This window comes from Rana temporaria, chromosome 11 (genome assembly GCF_905171775.1).
Source record: "Rana temporaria chromosome 11, aRanTem1.1, whole genome shotgun sequence".
Classification (NCBI taxonomy): domain Eukaryota; kingdom Metazoa; phylum Chordata; class Amphibia; order Anura; family Ranidae; genus Rana; species Rana temporaria.
In genome coordinates, this window is record NC_053499.1 from 61336700 (window position 1) to 61360357 (window position 23658).

General features: G+C 40.9%; 1 protein-coding gene across 1 annotated transcript in view; it reads right to left on the bottom strand.

Annotated features, from left to right (window-relative positions):
- LOC120917386 (solute carrier family 22 member 6-B-like) overlaps window positions 1-22929 on the bottom strand; it is a 98641-nt gene extending 75712 nt beyond the window's left edge. Inside the window, exons 1-2 of the mRNA XM_040328650.1 lie at window positions 22450-22929; window positions 14379-14482 (exon numbers count right to left, since the gene is read on the bottom strand). Coding sequence (XP_040184584.1) covers window positions 14379-14482; window positions 22450-22824 — 479 coding nt within the window. The 5' untranslated portion in view covers window positions 22825-22929. The remainder of the gene's footprint in view (window positions 1-14378; window positions 14483-22449) is intronic.
- Window positions 22930-23658: the final 729 nt, after the last annotated feature.

A 23658-nucleotide genomic window follows, 5' to 3' on the forward strand; every position in this document is an offset into this window, starting at 1 on the left:
CATCATGCAGCCTTATCAATGCCCATCTCATCATGCAGCCTTATCAATGCCCATCTCATCATGCAGCCTTATCAATGCCCATCTCATCATGCAGCCTTATCAATGCCCCTTTTTAGCCTCAATGCAACCTCACCATCAAAGCAGCCTGGATAGAGCATGAAATCACAGAGCCGTCATCTCCTGTTCGGCTCTCACTCAGCACTCGCATGTCACACAGACACACACAGTCCCGCCTCCAACATCGGCATTGGACCAGCTCCTGTGATAGATAGAACACTGGTCCAATGCCAGTGACGGAGGCGGGACTGTGTGTGTGACGTGAGAGCCAAGTAAGAGCCGAACAGGAGATGACGGCTCATGAATTCTGGCTGTGTTCGTCCCCCTTCTTACCTTTCAATGTACACTATCGGCGTATAACACGCACCCGCGGTTTGCCCCCTATTTTCAGGGGAAAACAGTGCGTGTTATACACCGATAAATACGGTAAGTCAACTGTCAGTTAAAGTGTAACTCCCATCAAAACCTTTTTTTACTAGTGTTTTGAATATGGTGGTAAAGGGTGGTAAAGGGTGGTAAAGGTGTGCTTTCTGGTCCCCCTAGAGATTTCTGTTATTTTTTTTCCCCAGTAACAACATAAGAAGGACCGAGACAAGAATAAAAAACTGACAGAAGTTCTAACCCTTCCCCCTCTGATAAATATGCTTTTATTGCTGTCTGCGTGAGGAGTAAAGATTTTGCTCATCTGCTGTCTCGTTGAATGAATGGGAATTAGGGAGTCTAACCTATATCAAACATGAACTACATCAAAAGAAAAAGAAAAACAATGGATAGAGTTTCATTTTGAAAATGTTAGTTTTGTTGTTGAAGATAGTATTCAATTATTTGTGGGCATTTCTAATTTGCACAAATGGACCAGTTTGCCTGTTTGATTTCCCACTTAAAAATCACAGCAGGTGGACTGACCTGATAAAATGTATGCAGAAATCCTCTTGATTTCTGCATACTCAAACTCCGGGCACTGTTCCTCGGCTTGACTGGGCTCAAGCCCATGGGCCCCACCCAATAGGGGGCCCCGCCCATTTACATAAACAAATTCAATAATATGCCAGTCATTTAATTTTTCATTTAAAGTGTGTTGATTGGTCTAGCATTTTTGCCTGTTCTAGGGACATTGATCATTTTTGTCTTCCGTCCAAGTAGACAAACTGTCTTTCTTTTATTATTACCCTTGTGAAGCTATTTTTGCAATATTATGCCCGGTGTCTGTCCTTTTGCTGGATGTGGCATGTTACTTTGGCTCCAATTGCTGGATTTGCCCTTAATACATTGCACTCTGACTTGTGTCAGTGCTTTTTTGTGCCCATGCCCAGTATACATCATGTCCTCCGGGACAACGCTATGTTTACTATTGATGACTACGCGTCATTATTATGCGACGCGGTCGCGATGACATCATTACGCCCGGTCATTCTTCTGCGCATGTGCGGGCATCCGAATGACACTATTTATAGCTGCGGCGACCACCGATGGACAGATGTGACGGCTCGTATGGCAGAATTATATGATCCCTCTCCATCTGACAGGTACAGCGGAAGCTCTTTCCTTGCCAGGCTCTTTGTGGTGATATTGGGTTATTTATTCCCATACACACATTAATTTTATGCTGTTTTGCTTCCCTAGGCATACCCAGGCCCGGACTGGCCATAGGGCATACCGGGCATAAGCCTGGTGGTCCGCGGCGGCCCGCGGGCCGGTAGCGGCCCGCGAATGGCCCTTGGAGGCCCGCAGGCCGATTGCGGCCCGCATGTCACTTCTACCCAGAGGTGTACCAAGGCCCTTGGGGCGGACTGGGCTGGGTTGCAAGAATGCATTTGCCCCCTGGGCTGCTCTAATGTCCTGCAAAAAGGCCACTGAGCTGGCCGAGTGCAGCAGCTCTGTTGGCGGGCACGGCCGGATTCAGTACTGCAGCGATGAGTTCTGTGATTCTGTTAGTGCTGACAGTCTGAGTTAGATATGCCCAGTCCCTCCCTCCTCCACACAAAGCTCTATCAGAGGCTGGGTGGAGCTGCTCTTTCTTTCCCTGCCCACACTCCTGGCAGCCCTGTGTTGTCTGTGAAGAAGATTTGTGGGCGGGAAAGTTAAAACAAAGCAGTCAGCTCGGCATCCACAGCCTTAGAAAAAAAAACAAGTGAGCCCCTCCTGGGACTGTCCATTATGTCCCATCCAAGTAAGTGACAACAAGTAAGCTTCTCCTCCCTCCCTCCCTGCTCTCTCTCCCCCTCTCTGCATATTAAGTGTTATATTACAGCAGCCTGTGACAGTTTCTTGCCCTCCTAGATGTTATGATGTGGGTTCACACTGGCAAGCTGCAGTTTAGCTGCAGTGCTGGTGTTCTGGCATGTTACCCTCCAGTCCCATAGACTGCTATTAGGTTGTACATTTTTTCTGCATGTCCTGAAAGTGCACAAAAAGTCCTGCATGCCGCATCTGTGGTGCAATTCCCAAAAATGCAGCAAAAACGCACAATGCACAATTTCTAATTAGAGGGACTGGGGCTATGGAAAACCGCCACAGTGGCGGCCTGTCCATTAAGGGCACACGGGCAATGCCCCCTCCATTATGCCACCCCCATATGTAAAATGGATAGATTCATGCCTGACCGGCCACTAAGATGGGGTAAGTGTTGGTCAGACAGCGAGTGGGTGGAGGGTGTGTCACAGTGGCTGCATTTGATGGGACAAAGTGACTGCATTTGATGGGGCACAGTGGCCATTTTTCTCAATAATTTTCATCTGTATTGCCGGGACCCGACATTACATTAGAGCCTCAAGCAGTTTTAAATGACTTTTATTCCTTTAGAAATGTTGAATCATCAAGCCCTCCAGCTGGGTATATCTGCTCCTTCCTGTGTGATCATTCCTGCAGCACACAACTTGGAGTAGGTTACACTGGAGCTGATTGTGGAGACTAAGGTATGCTTAAAGGGGTTGTAAAGGAAATTGTTTTTCATAATAAGCATCCTTTACATGCAGACATTCCTCTTTTCACTTCCTCATTGTTGGTTTTTGCTCAGAAGTTGCCCTATTTCTTCTCTGTTCTGTTCACTTCTTGCTTGTCTGATTTTACTGACCACCGTGAAGGGAGGCTTTACTGCGGTGGTCAGTGACGTGCTCACCCCCTCCTGGGAACTACATCTGTGTGGCAGGACGCTCTCTACGTGTTAGAGACTTCAAGGAGGTGTGAATTACTGGGTGTGCCGCAATGCATACTGGGAAATGTAGTTCTTACATGAACAAACGATGCAAACCAGGAAGTTAATGAGAGAACATAAACTAGAACGCCAGAGGTGATATAGATGAAGGAATTTAATAGGTATTTACTTGTTTTTTAACAGAATCATTACACTATTCTGTCTGTCTACCTTACAGACATTAATTTTAGGCAATTTTTTTTTTCCTTTAGTAACCCTTTAACTATAAGGCCGATTTTTTTTATTTCAATCATGAGATATGTGACTGGATACTAGCCAGATTTAATCTCTAAGTACCTTGCTTATGACTATATTACGATCTAAATGTCTCAGTCCCTGCATACCTGTACATCATATTAACAACTCTTTACTGAGTTCATGTTTGGAAGTTGGATTTCTGTTTTGGGGGGGTTTAGTTTTTTTTTTGGAGGTGTGGTCCTAAACTTTTGATCAGCTGAAAAACAGCCTGTTTCAGTTTATTCGTTATTTTCAATTAATTGAATGTTCAAAAAATGTTTGGTCTCACTCTCATTTCTTCTTGTTGCATGTTGAAGCTCTACTGAAACTTGTTAAGATCCAACAAAGTAAAATATGATTTTTTGCCATTTTTCAAATGGTCTTAATCTTTTGATCAGGACTGTATGATCTGTTTATGCCATATATAGATACATGAATGCACTTTTCTTTGCTCTATATGCATGTGCATCAGTTTGCTTGTAAACCAGCTCTGAATTTTGGTTTATCCAGGCCTTTTTTCACTTTATATGTGTAGTTTTTGTATACATTTTTATGTATATAATTACAATCATATTTTCTCATATTTTTTGATTTTTTATCCAATAATTTTTTTTTCTCCTTAAGCTCCATTTTAGGCATTATGGTTTCTCTCCTACCATTTATGCTACAATCGAATTGCTGTTGTTGTTCTGCCTCAATTGTTGCGATAGAACATGCACACTTTTGTCAACAACACATTCATATTCCTTTACTATTGTTGTAATTATTTTACATTGATTGTATATGATAGCCCCTATTATATAACTTTTGTGGTATTTATCACAGAATTTATTGGCACTTTCTCAATTTCAGTGCCATTTTTTAATAAACTTTCTTCTAATATTTTTAATATCTCATATTTTAAAATTTTAGCATATACCAATAAACGTAACGTTTTTTAACATGGTATCTATTCATTATTCCATTTTGGATATCCAGTCCTTTAAATCATTGATTGTCCTGCATTCTTGATTGAATAAAGCATCTTGATTTGCGATTCGAGATTAAAACTTCGATTCTCTCGTAGTTTTAGTTTATCCCTTTGTTACCATTAGTTTCAATGCTGGCAGGGATCCCAATTCCAAAATGGGGGTACGCACCCTCGATTTCCAAAGCTCAGAGCTGGGCGGTCCTGGGTGTTTGTTTTGTGCCCCTGGAAGAAGTCATTGTTGTGACGAAACGGCGTAGGGAGGAGCGGCGTGCTGACGTCACCACGAGTTGTACCACGCTGTCTATCCAGAAGGACGAGCGGATAGCAGAGCCGGCCGGCTACAGCACAGAATATGCGCACTTTTTATCTGCATTCATGTGAGTGTATTTTAAAAAAAAAAAACCTCTTTAGACGTTATTACGCTATGTCAGTGTTTTCCTTCTGGGTCATACATATGGAGGAGAGACGGTCTGACGAGTAAGAATATGGAGACACAGACAGAGTGACAGCATTCCTGGATCTCTTGGGCTGGCTTGTTTGATTACATGCGTTGTTGATCTCGATAGAGGTCCTATCGTTTTGGTAAGCAGTTAGGACATAAGTGGTGGAGGCTACTCTCATCAGTCTTACTGATTCACAAGATTGTTTCTGGACCTCTTATCACCCATTCGGAGAGTCTTCTGCCATCTCTGTCATATCCCCTTCTTTTTGAACTTTTGGGATACACCTATCCATATGGACTTTTTATTATTTCACTTGTGTATCAGATATTAATTTTGCACTGGTGTTCTTTGTGCACTATATACAGCATACTGTTTATTCTATGTTGTTTTAAGTTCACATTATCTTATATGCAGTGCAGCTTTTTCTTTTCTATATGCATGTTTGTTACTATGTTACTAATATGATATATTTATATTAGGGTTGTCCCGATACCACTTTTTTAGGACCGAGTACAAGTACCGATACTTTTTTTCAAGTAGTCGCCGATACCGAATACCGATACTTTTTTTAAATGTGTCCCCAAATGCAGCCATGTCCCCCCCATATGCAGCCATGTCCCCCACATATGCAGCCATGTCCCTCTAGCCATGTCCCTCACATATGCAGCCATGTCCCTCTAGCCATGTCCCTCACATATGCAGCAATGTCCCTCTAGCCATGTCCCTCACATATGCAGCCATCGGCGTATAACACGCACCCGCGGTTTGCCCCCTATTTTCAGGGGAAAACAGTGCGTGTTATACACCGATAAATACGGTAAGTCAACTGTCAGTTAAAGTGTAACTCCCATCAAAACCTTTTTTTACTAGTGTTTTGAATATGGTGGTAAAGGGTGGTAAAGGGTGGTAAAGGTGTGCTTTCTGGTCCCCCTAGAGATTTCTGTTATTTTTTTTCCCCAGTAACAACATAAGAAGGACCGAGACAAGAATAAAAAACTGACAGAAGTTCTAACCCTTCCCCCTCTGATAAATATGCTTTTATTGCTGTCTGCGTGAGGAGTAAAGATTTTGCTCATCTGCTGTCTCGTTGAATGAATGGGAATTAGGGAGTCTAACCTATATCAAACATGAACTACATCAAAAGAAAAAGAAAAACAATGGATAGAGTTTCATTTTGAAAATGTTAGTTTTGTTGTTGAAGATAGTATTCAATTATTTGTGGGCATTTCTAATTTGCACAAATGGACCAGTTTGCCTGTTTGATTTCCCACTTAAAAATCACAGCAGGTGGACTGACCTGATAAAATGTATGCAGAAATCCTCTTGAGGTATAGAACATAGCAAGTGATTCAGCTAACTGACATCCAGCCAAAATGAATAAAACTAATTTTGGGTAAATTCACATATTATGTTATTTGACAATACATTTTCAGATACAGTATCTCACAAAAGTGAGTACACCCCTCACATTTTTGTAAATATTTATTATACCTTTTCATGTGACAACACTGAAGAAATGACACTTTGCTACAATGTAAAGTAGTGAGTGTACAGCTTGTATAACAGTGTACATTTGCTTTCCCCTTAAAATAACTCAACACACAGCCATTAATGTCTAAACTATTGGCAACAAAGGTGAGTACACCCCTAAATGAAAATGTCCAAATTGGGACCAAAGTGTCAATATTTTGTGTGGCACTATTATTTACCAGCACTGTCTTAACACTCTTGGGCATGGAAGAGAGGAGTTTGTGGGACTTTAAATGAGGGAGCGCCATGTAAAAAGAAATACCATAAAAAGTAAATTACAGTACATGATTTATTTTTACAATCTTATATAAATGTCAAATATTTTGTATTAAATAAATAGGTAGTCACAAGGCTTACTCTAGATATGCTGCTACATAGCATGCAATACAGAAATAAAATCATAGACATGGCAGATATATGTAAAAAAAACAGTAAGTATGTGGAATATGAACAGGTGATTGTTGGCATCTGGGGGCACTCTACGCGTTTCCTGGCATTTCAGCCAATCATCAGGAGTGTTTTTAGGACAGTATACTGGAAATGAGAATACATTTTTGCCTATTGTCCCCATATTGGCATTTAGCAATACTGCTACTCATAAATTTCCTATGCATTACCAGACTAATTCCTAACCTTTGTTCATTGTTTCTATATCAATGTTTAGCCCCATTGCTATTAGATCCCTTCCCTACCTTTGAATATATCCCTATATTATTAATCCCTATTGCTACCAGACCAATTCCCAACCTTTGTTTATTGCTCCTATACCAGTGTTTAGCAACACTGTTATTAGATCACTTTTTTATTTTTGAACATAACCCTGCATTTACTATTTTCCCATGTACTATTTTTGGTCTACTACTGATAATAGACTCATTTCCTCATTTTTGTTTACTGCCCCTTTATCAGTGTTCAGTATCAGTGTCTGGCTCTCCTCTTTGCACACTTTCCCATGCATCCCCTTATGGGAACACATTGTTATTTCCTTACCCCTTCTTTACAATTATTTTTTATTTACTTATTTATTTTTGATACATTGTTTTAGGTACACTATGCACTTTACGTGCACACATAACATTTTGGATCAGGCTGTGACCACCGTGTCTTACTCCGGGCACTGTTCCTCGTTCTCATGGGTTCCCCGTCTCAACCCCGGGGGAGACATCCTGCCCGGACCCCCCTTCTTTCCTTGGCAGATACCGGACCGGGTCTTGTGGTGGCATAGTAAGTTTCCCAACTATTTCCATTCTGTTGGACAGTCCCTGTACTTCCCCATTTTTCATGCATCATCATTTATTTCTGTTTATTCTCATTTCCAGTATACTGTCCTAAAAACACTCCTGATGATTGGCTGAAATGCCAGGAAACGCGTAGAGTGCCCCCAGATGCCAACAATCACCTGTTCATATTCCACATACTTACCGATTTTATTACATATATCTGCCATGTCTATGATTTTATTTCTGTATTGCATGCTATGTAGCAGCATATCTAGAGTAAGCCTTGTGACTACCTATTTATTTAATACAAAATATTTGACATGTATATAAGATTGTAAAAATAAATCATGTACTGTAATTTACTTTTTATGGTATTTCTTTTTACATGGCGCTCCCTCATTTAAAGTCCCACAAACTCCTCTCTTCTATATAACAAATTTAGGGATGGAGGCCGCCATGTGTTCTACTTTTATTATAGTGTGTGTCAGGTCACATCCATTTACTATATAACTCTTGGGCATGGAGTTCACCAGAGCTTCGCAGGTTGCCACTGGAGTCCTCTTCCACTCTGGTGGATGTTAGAGACTTTGTGCTCCTCCACCTTCTGTTTGAGGATGCCCCACAGATGCTCAATAGGGTTTAGGTCTGGAGATATGCTTGGCCAGTAAATCAGTATTTGGTGTGACTATCCTTTGGCTTCAAATCAGTATCAGTTCTTCTAGGTACACTTGCACACAGTTTGAGAGAACTTGGCAGGCAGGTTGTTCCAAACATCTTGGAGAACTACCACTATCACAGATCTTCTGTGGATGTAGGCTGCCTCCAGACTTTCTGTCTCTTTATGTAATCCCAGACAGACTCCCTCTGTATTAACATCTATGCAGGTTGCGGTTGATGCATTTTTCTGACACGTTTGGTGGTTTTGAACAGGTGTTTTTGATGCATTTTGCTCTTTTTTGGCTAATAAGAAAGTATGACAGTTCTGTTCATGAAGTGCAACTTTGATGCAACTTTACACTCCAGCGCTCGAGTAGCATCAAAGTCTCTTCAAAGTAGCGCAGGAAACATTATGTGTCCAAAGTCTTATGTTAGGGTTAAGGGCTAGGGTTAGGGTTAAGGGCTGGGCCGGACTAACCATTGGGCTTGACTGGGCTCAAGCCCATGGGCCCCACCCAATAGGGGGCCCCGCCCATTTACATAAACAAATTCAATAATATGCCAGTCATTTAATTTTTCATTTAAAGTGTGTTGATTGGTCTAGCATTTTTGCCTGTTCTAGGGACATTGATCATTTTTGTCTTCCGTCCAAGTAGACAAACTGTCTTTCTTTTATTATTACCCTTGTGAAGCTATTTTTGCAATATTATGCCCGGTGTCTGTCCTTTTGCTGGATGTGGCATGTTACTTTGGCTCCAATTGCTGGATTTGCCCTTAATACATTGCACTCTGACTTGTGTCAGTGCTTTTTTGTGCCCATGCCCAGTATACATCATGTCCTCCGGGACAACGCTATGTTTACTATTGATGACTACGCGTCATTATTATGCGACGCGGTCGCGATGACATCATTACGCCCGGTCATTCTTCTGCGCATGTGCGGGCATCCGAATGACACTATTTATAGCTGCGGCGACCACCGATGGACAGATGTGACGGCTCGTATGGCAGAATTATATGATCCCTCTCCATCTGACAGGTACAGCGGAAGCTCTTTCCTTGCCAGGCTCTTTGTGGTGATATTGGGTTATTTATTCCCATACACACATTAATTTTATGCTGTTTTGCTTCCCTAGGCATACCCAGGCCCGGACTGGCCATAGGGCATACCGGGCATAAGCCTGGTGGTCCGCGGCGGCCCGCGGGCCGGTAGCGGCCCGCGAATGGCCCTTGGAGGCCCGCAGGCCGATTGCGGCCCGCATGTCACTTCTACCCAGAGGTGTACCAAGGCCCTTGGGGCGGACTGGGCTGGGTTGCAAGAATGCATTTGCCCCCTGGGCTGCTCTAATGTCCTGCAAAAAGGCCACTGAGCTGGCCGAGTGCAGCAGCTCTGTTGGCGGGCACGGCCGGATTCAGTACTGCAGCGATGAGTTCTGTGATTCTGTTAGTGCTGACAGTCTGAGTTAGATATGCCCAGTCCCTCCCTCCTCCACACAAAGCTCTATCAGAGGCTGGGTGGAGCTGCTCTTTCTTTCCCTGCCCACACTCCTGGCAGCCCTGTGTTGTCTGTGAAGAAGATTTGTGGGCGGGAAAGTTAAAACAAAGCAGTCAGCTCGGCATCCACAGCCTTAGAAAAAAAAACAAGTGAGCCCCTCCTGGGACTGTCCATTATGTCCCATCCAAGTAAGTGACAACAAGTAAGCTTCTCCTCCCTCCCTCCCTGCTCTCTCTCCCCCTCTCTGCATATTAAGTGTTATATTACAGCAGCCTGTGACAGTTTCTTGCCCTCCTAGATGTTATGATGTGGGTTCACACTGGCAAGCTGCAGTTTAGCTGCAGTGCTGGTGTTCTGGCATGTTACCCTCCAGTCCCATAGACTGCTATTAGGTTGTACATTTTTTCTGCATGTCCTGAAAGTGCACAAAAAGTCCTGCATGCCGCATCTGTGGTGCAATTCCCAAAAATGCAGCAAAAACGCACAATGCACAATTTCTAATTAGAGGGACTGGGGCTATGGAAAACCGCCACAGTGGCGGCCTGTCCATTAAGGGCACACGGGCAATGCCCCCTCCATTATGCCACCCCCATATGTAAAATGGATAGATTCATGCCTGACCGGCCACTAAGATGGGGTAAGTGTTGGTCAGACAGCGAGTGGGTGGAGGGTGTGTCACAGTGGCTGCATTTGATGGGACAAAGTGACTGCATTTGATGGGGCACAGTGGCCATTTTTCTCAATAATTTTCATCTGTATTGCCGGGACCCGACATTACATTAGAGCCTCAAGCAGTTTTAAATGACTTTTATTCCTTTAGAAATGTTGAATCATCAAGCCCTCCAGCTGGGTATATCTGCTCCTTCCTGTGTGATCATTCCTGCAGCACACAACTTGGAGTAGGTTACACTGGAGCTGATTGTGGAGACTAAGGTATGCTTAAAGGGGTTGTAAAGGAAATTGTTTTTCATAATAAGCATCCTTTACATGCAGACATTCCTCTTTTCACTTCCTCATTGTTGGTTTTTGCTCAGAAGTTGCCCTATTTCTTCTCTGTTCTGTTCACTTCTTGCTTGTCTGATTTTACTGACCACCGTGAAGGGAGGCTTTACTGCGGTGGTCAGTGACGTGCTCACCCCCTCCTGGGAACTACATCTGTGTGGCAGGACGCTCTCTACGTGTTAGAGACTTCAAGGAGGTGTGAATTACTGGGTGTGCCGCAATGCATACTGGGAAATGTAGTTCTTACATGAACAAACGATGCAAACCAGGAAGTTAATGAGAGAACATAAACTAGAACGCCAGAGGTGATATAGATGAAGGAATTTAATAGGTATTTACTTGTTTTTTAACAGAATCATTACACTATTCTGTCTGTCTACCTTACAGACATTAATTTTAGGCAATTTTTTTTTTCCTTTAGTAACCCTTTAACTATAAGGCCGATTTTTTTTATTTCAATCATGAGATATGTGACTGGATACTAGCCAGATTTAATCTCTAAGTACCTTGCTTATGACTATATTACGATCTAAATGTCTCAGTCCCTGCATACCTGTACATCATATTAACAACTCTTTACTGAGTTCATGTTTGGAAGTTGGATTTCTGTTTTGGGGGGGTTTAGTTTTTTTTTTGGAGGTGTGGTCCTAAACTTTTGATCAGCTGAAAAACAGCCTGTTTCAGTTTATTCGTTATTTTCAATTAATTGAATGTTCAAAAAATGTTTGGTCTCACTCTCATTTCTTCTTGTTGCATGTTGAAGCTCTACTGAAACTTGTTAAGATCCAACAAAGTAAAATATGATTTTTTGCCATTTTTCAAATGGTCTTAATCTTTTGATCAGGACTGTATGATCTGTTTATGCCATATATAGATACATGAATGCACTTTTCTTTGCTCTATATGCATGTGCATCAGTTTGCTTGTAAACCAGCTCTGAATTTTGGTTTATCCAGGCCTTTTTTCACTTTATATGTGTAGTTTTTGTATACATTTTTATGTATATAATTACAATCATATTTTCTCATATTTTTTGATTTTTTATCCAATAATTTTTTTTTCTCCTTAAGCTCCATTTTAGGCATTATGGTTTCTCTCCTACCATTTATGCTACAATCGAATTGCTGTTGTTGTTCTGCCTCAATTGTTGCGATAGAACATGCACACTTTTGTCAACAACACATTCATATTCCTTTACTATTGTTGTAATTATTTTACATTGATTGTATATGATAGCCCCTATTATATAACTTTTGTGGTATTTATCACAGAATTTATTGGCACTTTCTCAATTTCAGTGCCATTTTTTAATAAACTTTCTTCTAATATTTTTAATATCTCATATTTTAAAATTTTAGCATATACCAATAAACGTAACGTTTTTTAACATGGTATCTATTCATTATTCCATTTTGGATATCCAGTCCTTTAAATCATTGATTGTCCTGCATTCTTGATTGAATAAAGCATCTTGATTTGCGATTCGAGATTAAAACTTCGATTCTCTCGTAGTTTTAGTTTATCCCTTTGTTACCATTAGTTTCAATGCTGGCAGGGATCCCAATTCCAAAATGGGGGTACGCACCCTCGATTTCCAAAGCTCAGAGCTGGGCGGTCCTGGGTGTTTGTTTTGTGCCCCTGGAAGAAGTCATTGTTGTGACGAAACGGCGTAGGGAGGAGCGGCGTGCTGACGTCACCACGAGTTGTACCACGCTGTCTATCCAGAAGGACGAGCGGATAGCAGAGCCGGCCGGCTACAGCACAGAATATGCGCACTTTTTATCTGCATTCATGTGAGTGTATTTTAAAAAAAAAAAACCTCTTTAGACGTTATTACGCTATGTCAGTGTTTTCCTTCTGGGTCATACATATGGAGGAGAGACGGTCTGACGAGTAAGAATATGGAGACACAGACAGAGTGACAGCATTCCTGGATCTCTTGGGCTGGCTTGTTTGATTACATGCGTTGTTGATCTCGATAGAGGTCCTATCGTTTTGGTAAGCAGTTAGGACATAAGTGGTGGAGGCTACTCTCATCAGTCTTACTGATTCACAAGATTGTTTCTGGACCTCTTATCACCCATTCGGAGAGTCTTCTGCCATCTCTGTCATATCCCCTTCTTTTTGAACTTTTGGGATACACCTATCCATATGGACTTTTTATTATTTCACTTGTGTATCAGATATTAATTTTGCACTGGTGTTCTTTGTGCACTATATACAGCATACTGTTTATTCTATGTTGTTTTAAGTTCACATTATCTTATATGCAGTGCAGCTTTTTCTTTTCTATATGCATGTTTGTTACTATGTTACTAATATGATATATTTATATTAGGGTTGTCCCGATACCACTTTTTTAGGACCGAGTACAAGTACCGATACTTTTTTTCAAGTAGTCGCCGATACCGAATACCGATACTTTTTTTAAATGTGTCCCCAAATGCAGCCATGTCCCCCCCATATGCAGCCATGTCCCCCACATATGCAGCCATGTCCCTCTAGCCATGTCCCTCACATATGCAGCCATGTCCCTCTAGCCATGTCCCTCACATATGCAGCCATGTCCCTCACATATGCAGCCATGTCCCTCTAGCCATGTCCCTCACATATGCAGCCATGTCCCTCTAGCCATGTCCCTCTAGCCATGTCCCTCACATATGCAGCAATGTCCCTCTAGCCATGTCCCTCACATATGCAGCAATGTCCCTCTAGCCATGTCCCTCACATATGCAGCAATGTCCCTCTAGCCATGTCCCTCACATATGCAGCCATGTCCCTCTAGCCATGTCCCTCACATATGCAGCCATGTCCCTCACATATGCAGCAATGTCCCTCTAGCCATGTCCCTCACATATGCAGCAATGTCCCTCTAGCCATGTCCCTTGATGTGGCGGTGCGATGCGGCGGCAGCGGCGGGGGGGAAAGGGGGGGGGAAAGTATTCTATTTAGGTATCGGGGGTATTTGCGCGAGTACGAGTACTCCCGCAAATACTCGGTATCGGTCCCGATACCGATACTGGTATCGGTATCTGGACAACCCTAATTTATATTGTAGAACTACTACTACCCATTTGACATAAAACCTTTGAAGAAGGACTATAATTATTTTGAAACATGTAAGGTGTCTACGCCAGTATGTACGACAGCTAGCCCACCAGTATCCATGGGCAGTATGTGCCAGACATACAGAAAAAACATTATTTTGTGTATTATGTATCATGATCTTATATTCATAATTGCATTAATACTATATGATGTTCATCGTTGATTTGTACTATTTTATCATGTTGTTATAATAATATATATATTTTTTACCAACATTTTGGTCTGCCTGTCAAAAAATTAATGAGTGGTTTTACAGTCAAACAATTGATATTTGCCATAGTAAGAATGGTGCCAAATGATGACATTGCTCCTGCTATCTGCCTTGATTTGCACATACCACATACACATAAATGACAGTAGGGAGGTAACCAGAGGGCTCCACCAATATTTTACTATGGGGCCCCATGATATGTAGTTATACCCTTGCTAGACAGACAGTGGAACATATGATCTGGCAAAATCTTACTTGTCTGAGAGACCTCCAAACACAATGGACCCAACCAGAACTCCTGCCATGTAAATGGACTGAGCCAGTTGTCTCATTCTACGATTACTACAGACCAGATCCCACTACAAGAAAGAAGGGTCAGGGGGGGAGGAATCATGAGAAACAACACAGAACATTTTTATGCAAACTATGTTAATAAAAGCAAATAAGGTGAGAGGTGGAATCTGAAAGCAAGGAAGGATTTGGACAATATTCATGTTTTACTGCTAACCACAGTAGATGGAAAGAAAACTCATTTGCCTCTAGTAGAGTAAGAAGAGGCTAGGACCCAGTCAACTTTATTGTTGTCTGTGAAGTTGATTTACTAAAGGCAAATAGACTGTGCACTTTCAAAGTGCAGTTGCACTCTGTCTTTGGGTATTCTTTTTAAAGTGATTTTTCACCTCATTTACCAAACTCTGGTGCAACTAAACTTGCAAAGCGCCTTTAGCAAATCAACCCCTGTGTCTCAGTGGCAGATTTCTCATCACTTTCTCTACGTTTGACTGTTTTCATCGTGACTGTTGGTGGGAAATCTACCTAGCAAAAACTTGACAGGGGTTCTAATGCTTCCTATGGCTATCCAAAATAATAACAATAGGCAAATATTATAATTTTTTGGATAGCGTGAGAGGGCTCTCCACCCCTGTTCTTTTTGGCTCCCCCCAGTGCTCTTAAGCCCCCTCCCCAGTGCTCTCCGCTCCCCACCTGTGTGATCTCCACTCACCCCTGCTCTTTGCCCCCACCCATGTGCTCTCCAACCCCGGCAGTGCTCTCCGCACTCCCCTCTCTCCAGCTCCCACCCAGTGCTCTCACTTTCCCAGGACCAGAGGACAGGCTGACTGGGGGCAGGAAATGAGGAAGGCTGAAGGTGCAGGTGGCCAGGGACCACTCCATCTCACAGCAAACAGATCCTTTGGAAGGAGCACTGTCTCCATCCAAAACGAGAACAGACCCTGCCTGCTGATGGCGATCATGGATATCCTGCAGGCATGGAAGGTACCGTACCGAGCATCAACAACACACCTTCCCACAGACAGGGACTGCATACTGGAACATGGGGCATAGGAGGAGCTGCAATTTTGGGCACAGTGAGGCTGCATTCGTGGGCACAGCAAGACTGCATTCATGGACACAGTAAAGCTGCATTTGATTGGCACAGTGAGGCTGCAATGATGGGCACAGCGAGGCTGCAATGATGGACACAGCAAGGCTGCAATGGTGGACACAGCAAGGCTGCAATGGTGGACACAGCAATGCTGCAATGGTGGGCACAGTGAGGCTGTAATGGTGGGCACAGTGAGGCTGCAGTTAATGAGCACAGTGAGGCTGCATTTGATGAGCACAGTGAGGCTGAATTTGATGGGCACAGTGAGGCTGCATTTGATGGGCACTGATGAGGCTGCATTGAGCTCTTGTATCATGTCTGCAGCCTCTGACCATCTCATGTATTATGTCTGCAGTCTCTGAGGGAGTCTGGAGAGGAGTTAAGAGTGGGAGCACCGCCAGGATGGGGGTCATGGGAGAAGTCAAATGTGTGTGGACTGTGGAGAGGAGACTATAGGATAAAACCAGAGCCACCGAGCTGGAGCCGATTGACTGAGCCCTGCACGATGCACCTGAGAGTAGGTCAGTGACAGCACCACTAGGCAAGTCTGAGGGGGGGGGGTCACTGATGTAAGGGGGAAGTAAATACGATAGTGTAAGGGGGTACTGATATTAAGGTTTCCCCCTTATATCAGTAACCCACCCCCTTTACCTTAGTGTATTCTTTCTGAGGAAGGTGGTCCCCCCCCACGTTCTGAGTTCCTGGGGTCCCCCTTGATGATTAACCACTTTTACCACTTTTAACTGGAATTTGCTTTTATATATATATATATATATATATATATATATATATATATATATATATATATATATATATATATATATATAAAGCCCTATGTGATTTCATATCTGTCTTATCTATATATAATACACTCTTCAAATGTGCTTTAAAATGTATGGTTTTCCCTTTCATGAACAAGAAAATAATAATGCTATACTGTTACGCTTGTATGATAATGCTGTGGGGCTGGTATGAATTTTTTCCAGGGCTAGTTTTTATTCCCAGTCTGGCCCTGCCCTGAGGACATGGTTGATGACCACTGAGTTAACAGATAGAAATTAATATATATATTTACTCTTATTTTACATTTCTTTAGTTGCTGCTTGGTTTTTGGCCAAATAAATAAAAATCTCCTTTTTTTTCTCCTAAAATTAAAAAAAAATGTTAAAATAATATTGACTGCCCTACTGACACCAATCTCTGCCCTTATGACACCATCCACTGCTCTACTGACACTGTCCACTGCTCTACTGACACTGTCTACTGCTCTACTGACACTGTCCATATATATACACATGCACACACACGCATATGTGTTTGAGCTTTGGGATGCACACCCTAATGCAATAGGCTGCGCATACCTATGCTAGGGGGTGTTTTTCAAAGTGATTTCTCAACAAAATAAAGCATGAAGACATGGATGGATGGATGAGTTTGCTTTGAATATTAAAAATGAATGAAATCATGTTTTCAGTTTGCGCTGCTCTGACATAGTTTAGTTCCGCTTTAAAGATAGTTTTGAAAAACATTAAAAATTAAAATGATTGACTCACAATTAATGTGCATTATATTACACAGTAATAGACAGTCATTAGACAGTAGACAGTCACTCCCTGCAATAAATTCTATATTTAAACATTATTGCTGCTGTTGAATGCATTATTTAACATGCTACTATTTATGGTAATTTTATGGGACACAACAGTTTTAAAAATAAATGTTCTTAGTATGTACACAATGATATTCATCCCTGCAATACGTTTTGCGAAAGCTGGCTATACACTAATAGAATTTTGTCCAAGCTTTTATTTTAGAAATGTTTGTTCAATTTTATAATTGTTATTGTGGTCAGATCAAGGTTTTTAACCGCAGAAACGTGAAAGGAGCAGAATAGAACATTTTTTTTTCTCTAACAAATGTCTAGCAGCATATGTAGTTTTCGTTCATGAAGTTACAATAATTCCGAAATCAAATGTTAAAACCAACACATTTTTGAAGTAATTTCAAATGGCATTCGTCCAGTCATCAAATATACAAAGAATTTTCGTACGAATGTCCATACGAATATTCAAACAGAAATTTGTTAGAAAATCTACTACTGTAAAGCCAGCTTTAGATTGCTACTGATAAGCAATTTACTTTAGGTAATTTAATGATAATCAGTTTTGATTTCCTGCTAGAAAAAATGTTCAACGTGTCAGAAAGTGCAAAATGTCACATGAAAAAGTCCTGGGAATTGATTACCGGATTGTGATAAAATTGATGAACAAATGGATTAATAAACAATTTGATTTAATTTATTGAAAAAAAGAATGTCAATAGTAAAATTACAGTGATTCCACACCTAACACTAAGAAAAAAAACAAAAGGTCTGGAGACAAGGACAAACACAAACAAAAGACACACAAAACACCACCAAAGAGAATTATTCAAAATGACGCTATAAATGCATTAAACAGTAAAAGAGCATCACCACCAAGCCTGATAGATTGTAAGTTTTACTCGAAGGCAACGGCCGTTGCAGAATTAAACTTTATAGTATAAACAGTATTGTATTGTAGACATGTGCACACTAAAATATTTTCTTTTGGAATTTTGTTTTTGTCCGAAAAATAAATTTATTTAGTAACTCCCAAAATTCGTTTTTATGTATTTTGTTTCGTTAAAAAATGCATTCGTCCGAAAAATCCTGTGTCTGTCGAATGTTCTAAAAAGATTTGACGGAGCAGCTAAACTGTACAACGTATATACATTTCCTGTACATTTCCTGTACATTTCCGGTCTAATGTTCTGCCTACAAGCTATAAAGGAATTCTAATAGTGTATGACACTAGTAATAATTATATTTATAAATTATTATTACTAGTCAACCAACATTCAAATTCTTCTATAGGCTATGGGCCGAGCATTTGGCCGTAAATGTACGATTGCAGCATCGTACAGTTTAGCTGCTTGTCGAATCTTCTTAGAACTTTCGACAGACACCATGAGCCTTCAATGACAGATTCGATGTTTGTATGTTTTTCGCTGCTTTGTGGAATCTTCGTCATTCATGACAAATGGTCTACCCCAACACGTCTCTATAATGTCGAATCTTTTTTCTCTATGTTGAATCTTTCCTCTCTATGTAGAATAATCTTGGACTAATAGAGTTAAGGTTAGGCACATTCGACTACAGGTTCGATAGACACAGATCGCTATTGTCAGCGTCATGTCGAATCTCCTATCTATAGCAAACTGTTGTAGCAACGAAAATGAAAATAAAGCACTTTTTTATGTCGGAATCTTTCGGATTCCGGATTCTGCACGCTTGTTTTCGTTTGTTAAAATGATAACCAAAATACCCAGAATTCGGACAAAAATGCTTTCGGACGAAAACGAATGCACGTGTCTATTGCATTGAACCACAGACCAGCTCAAAAGTGAGGTGGTGTGCAAGATGATGCTGGAGATGGTGTCTGACGCTGCAGAGAGTGAAGTCAACACGTTTCACTGGGGATCTTTCATCTGTCCTGATGAAACTGAGGTTTCCCAGTGAAACCTTGCTGTTGAGCTGGTCTGTGGTTCTTGGCTGAGCCTTTGACATGGGGGATCTGGGAGCCACTGCTCTTTATTTGGCTCTTCATATGGCAGCAAACCTACTTTTTGTATGACAGGCTTTTACTGTTTACTCATCGTGAGTGGCTTTTTCTAGAGCTAACATGATGCTATACAGCCATGACGAGAACCTCCTACTATCCACAAAGTCCTATTCAGCTGCTTGTAATAGCGCTGCCCAGCGTTACCTTTATTGATCTACACAGACAGTGAGTAATTGATCCATTTGTATCTTCAAGCCCTGTTGTCTGAACTGTTGTGTAATTTCCACTTAGAACCTTACTATTGTCCAGGCTCGAACCTCTGTTCATTGATTTTGGTTCAGTGGATTAGTTCTGATTAATTACTAAAGCCTTGTCGATCCATCAACTGCTGATCTGGAGTATGGTCAGTTTTTAAACTGACCATACTCCTTTAGTATACACAGACGGTCATCATTATCTACAGCCTAGTGAACTCTGTATATCTGTAGCGGCAGATGGCTGCCTGCCTTCATCTCCCCCTTTTCTCCAATCCCTTGAATTAACTTTGTCCTTTTGCCCTGCAAATTTCACCAGGGACTGTTATATTCAATGCAATACTGTTTATACTATAAACTTTAATTCTACAATTTACGATCTATCAGGCTTGGTGGTGATGCTCTTAATGTATTTATAGCGTAATTTTGATGAATGCTCTTTGGTGGTGTTTTGTCATTGTTTCATGTCTGTCTTTTGTTTGTGTTTGTCCTTGTTTTCAGACCTTTAGTTTTTTTTCTTAGTGTTAGGTGTGGAATCGCTCTAATTTTAACTATTGATATTCTATTTTTCAATAAATTAAATCAAATTATTTAGTAATCCATTTGTTCATCAATTTATTCACAGTCCGGTAATTAATTCCCAGGACTTTTTCATGTGACACTTTGCACTTTGAATCATCTTTCTGAGACAGTGCACATTCTTTCTATATATCCTTTTGTCACTAAATCCCTCTTAATCTAAGTGTGTGGAACAATACCGGTACTTGATGGTATCACAATTTCTTTGGTTCACTTTTCTCCCATTTTGTTAATTGATTTCCTGCTACCAGTTTTGCTGGTCATAAATCTAGAATGGGCAACATCTGTTATTATTATTGATGGACAGGTTCAAATTAGGACACAACTCTGTCTTTCAGTAATTAAATGTATCCCTCATTAAACTTTGCAACTTCTTTGCTAAATGTTTTTTTATTTTTTTTATTAAAGCTGTACCTGTAAGCAAGGATGTAAATACTTAGCTGTCCTGCTGACTGCACCACCGTACAGCGCTCTGATTGAGATGAATCGCCTTTGGATGTCAATACAGAAACCAACACTATCATGGGTGACGATCTCCTGTGTTCCCTGCAGTGCCCTACTATCTCCCTTGTCAATATAAGACACAGTAGTGAAGTAGAGGTCTTTTGAAGGAACTATTGAGGGCTGTGAGTACCACAAGAGCTTCAATTAAAAAAATATTTTTAGTGAGTTATTTTAACCACTTCCAGCTAGGTGTGCAATGGATTGTCACCGATCTGTGATCCGAACGGGTCACCCCGTTCGGATCGGCACACCCCGCGATCCGCAGAGCGCTCCGGAGCCTAAGCAAGTCCCAGGCTTCGGCCTAGCTCCGGAGCGGCGGCCATCTTGCTCCACCCAGTCTGCTTGCCAGAGCCCAGCGTGACACGCCTCCCCGCCTCCCCGGGGAGGCGTGTCACGCTGTGCACTGGGCTCTGGCAAGCAGACTTGGAGAGGGAATATTAGTGAAGCACTGGTTGAGAGGAGGGGAAAAAAAAAAAAGAGCACAGTAGCAATTCACAAGGGTGGATTAAAGAGGCTTTTTGGACAGGACTTGTTAAAAGTACAATCTTGCTGTTTTTACAGCAAGATTATTTACTACTACTGCATGTTATTTCCCCCCAGTTCTGACAATGACTATAACGTGTGTGTGTGAATATATATATATATATATATATATATATATATATATATATATATATAATTTTTTTTTTTTTTGGACCGATGAAAAGGGACTTTTTTTTTTTTGCTGATCCGAAAATGATCCCATCCGTGACTCCTGATCCAAGGATCGATCCGATCCGTGAGTTTTTTGATCCGTTGCACCCCTACTTCCAGCACAAGGACGTCATATGATTTTCAGTGGGAATATCTGAATGATGCCTGCAGCTACATGGGTTGTACAGAAGAAGTTGGTCTACCAATAAAATTTTGTACAACCGTCTTGCTAGAAAATGTTCTCTTGATCAAATTTGCAGGCCTGCAGTGCTGCTCAGTGCATTTGATGTTGAAGAAGCCTTCCCGCTGTTAGAATTAAATGAGGAAGTGGACTTCCCTATTCATTTCGGATGTGTGGATGGGGGAATCTGGTAAATACATTTTTTGTTTAACCTGCTGGTTGAATGCAAAAACTGACTTATATATGGCCATTTGTATGACATGCAATGACCGTCGACAGGTGACCTGTTTTCCCCCTTCCTCAAAATAAGTTTGTGATATAAATTTTTTTCCCAGCAAATTCAAGTAATATTGTGTGATATAGTTGTTGGGCATCAATCCAATTTCTCCCGAAACCAGGAGAAGGGTTGGATAAATATAATTGCTCAGCAACCTCATGCATGGTGGCTAAGGGGCAGCACAGTGGCTAACCATGTTCCTCATGACCTCCTCTCCCTCTGCACTGCCGTTGCGGTTAAGCGCCACCTGTAGTGGAGACAGCAGGCTGCACCTACCTACAAGTGCATAATCTTATCTTGATAAAATGGATTTCTGCACCCCCCCCACTTAAGATGAGTGGAAACAGATGGCGAATGCATCTCTCCTAAGGGAGAAACTAGTAATAACCCCACAACATTTTCCAAAATCTGGGATGCTTGGCTTACAATTCTTGGGCCAAGCCCCTACACAATTGATTCTGGAAAGGTTACTAGGTTGATCCTTACTTTTGTCTGGATGCAAGATCATGTGCTATGCAAATAATTGAACTTATAACTGTTTTGTCGCATTTCGCCTAGGGGTATTGATACTTTTTCCAAGATCTTTATTGTAACCACAACAGATAAAATTGAAGATATCAGTCAAACCAATTTTTCTATTGCAAATAAATAGATAGATACATTTTCTTGTTAAAAAAATATGTATGTAAATATTAGTTAAATAATATGGTAGTACTCAGCATGCTGTAAATCATGTCCTTAATTCACAGAAATTTACATACTATTGGCTATCATTATATTTGGGACTAGCGCTCAATATAACTAACATAAGCATCTAAGAAAAAACTGAGAACAAGTGGATAGGAAAAAAAAACTAAAAACAATATGTCTTACCTTGTTAATGATAGTAGAGGAGTACTCGCTGTCATCATATACCCATCCGTCTATACATGGCTCTTTTTCTGCTTCACTTGTGTTACTTGAAGAGGTGACATTGAACATATGGAATTGGGGACTGGTATAGCGGAAGCAACTAGAGGGTTTTCCATTAGCCTCAATTGGAATAAAGGCTTTCACCCAAATCCCAGTAAAATTGCCATCCTCCAAGGAATCATTGAGTCTACAGCGATGTTTTGGAATTGCTGCAGTGAAATTCTGCAAAAGATTGTGGCTGGCTAGCATGAACACAGGCAGGGATAGAAGAATGACATGTATGATCTGGAAACGTCCCATGCCCCCTATACTCATCAGGATCTCTTGAAATGCCATGACTGCTCATAGTCCATACACTGACTATTAGGAAGATTGGAAGTTGGTTGTCAGTATCATAGCCAACTCACCACAAACATTATGATGGTTGTTGGTAGTGTGAACGCTGTTAATAACTGTGAAACTTTAGTCTTATTTAAGAGTAGACTGCGTTGACATTTGTTAAACTTTTACTTGTATAATGAAGCATTAACAGGCCAAGGCCAAGCTTTGCTGATGCTTAGTTATCTTTTATAGAGATGGTTGCGTGTTCTTTAACCAAATTAATAAGCCATCTAGAGAGAACTAGAGGCTCCCAAAAAGGTATTAAGGACATGACAGAGCAGTTCTATCTTTACAGCGATCTTCTATTCTTAACATTTAAATCCATCCATGCAATTAGTTGGAACAGTTTTAAGGCCTTTCAAACTGTTTGAACCACTTGTATCTAACCTGAGGGTGTTGAAAAAAGGCTGTCCAAAGAGCAAATAATTTTACAGAATGGTGGTAGAACATGTCCCTGATGTCTTCCATGTCTTGGATACCCCAGTGTTGTAATATATGTTGTAATATGTTGGCCGATTTATGTGGGATGTTATTTTATATATATATATATATATATATATATATATATATATATATATATATATATATATATATATATATATATATATATATATATATATATATATTATAAGTCCAAAATTGACCAGGCTAGATTTCAAACCTGTAATTACATGTTACACTTCAAAAGACACTTGTCGATTAGGAGACAGGATAAGTCTAGTTTACACATCAAACCTGTAATTACATGTTACACTTCAAAAGACGCTTGTCTATTGTCAATGTGTAAAA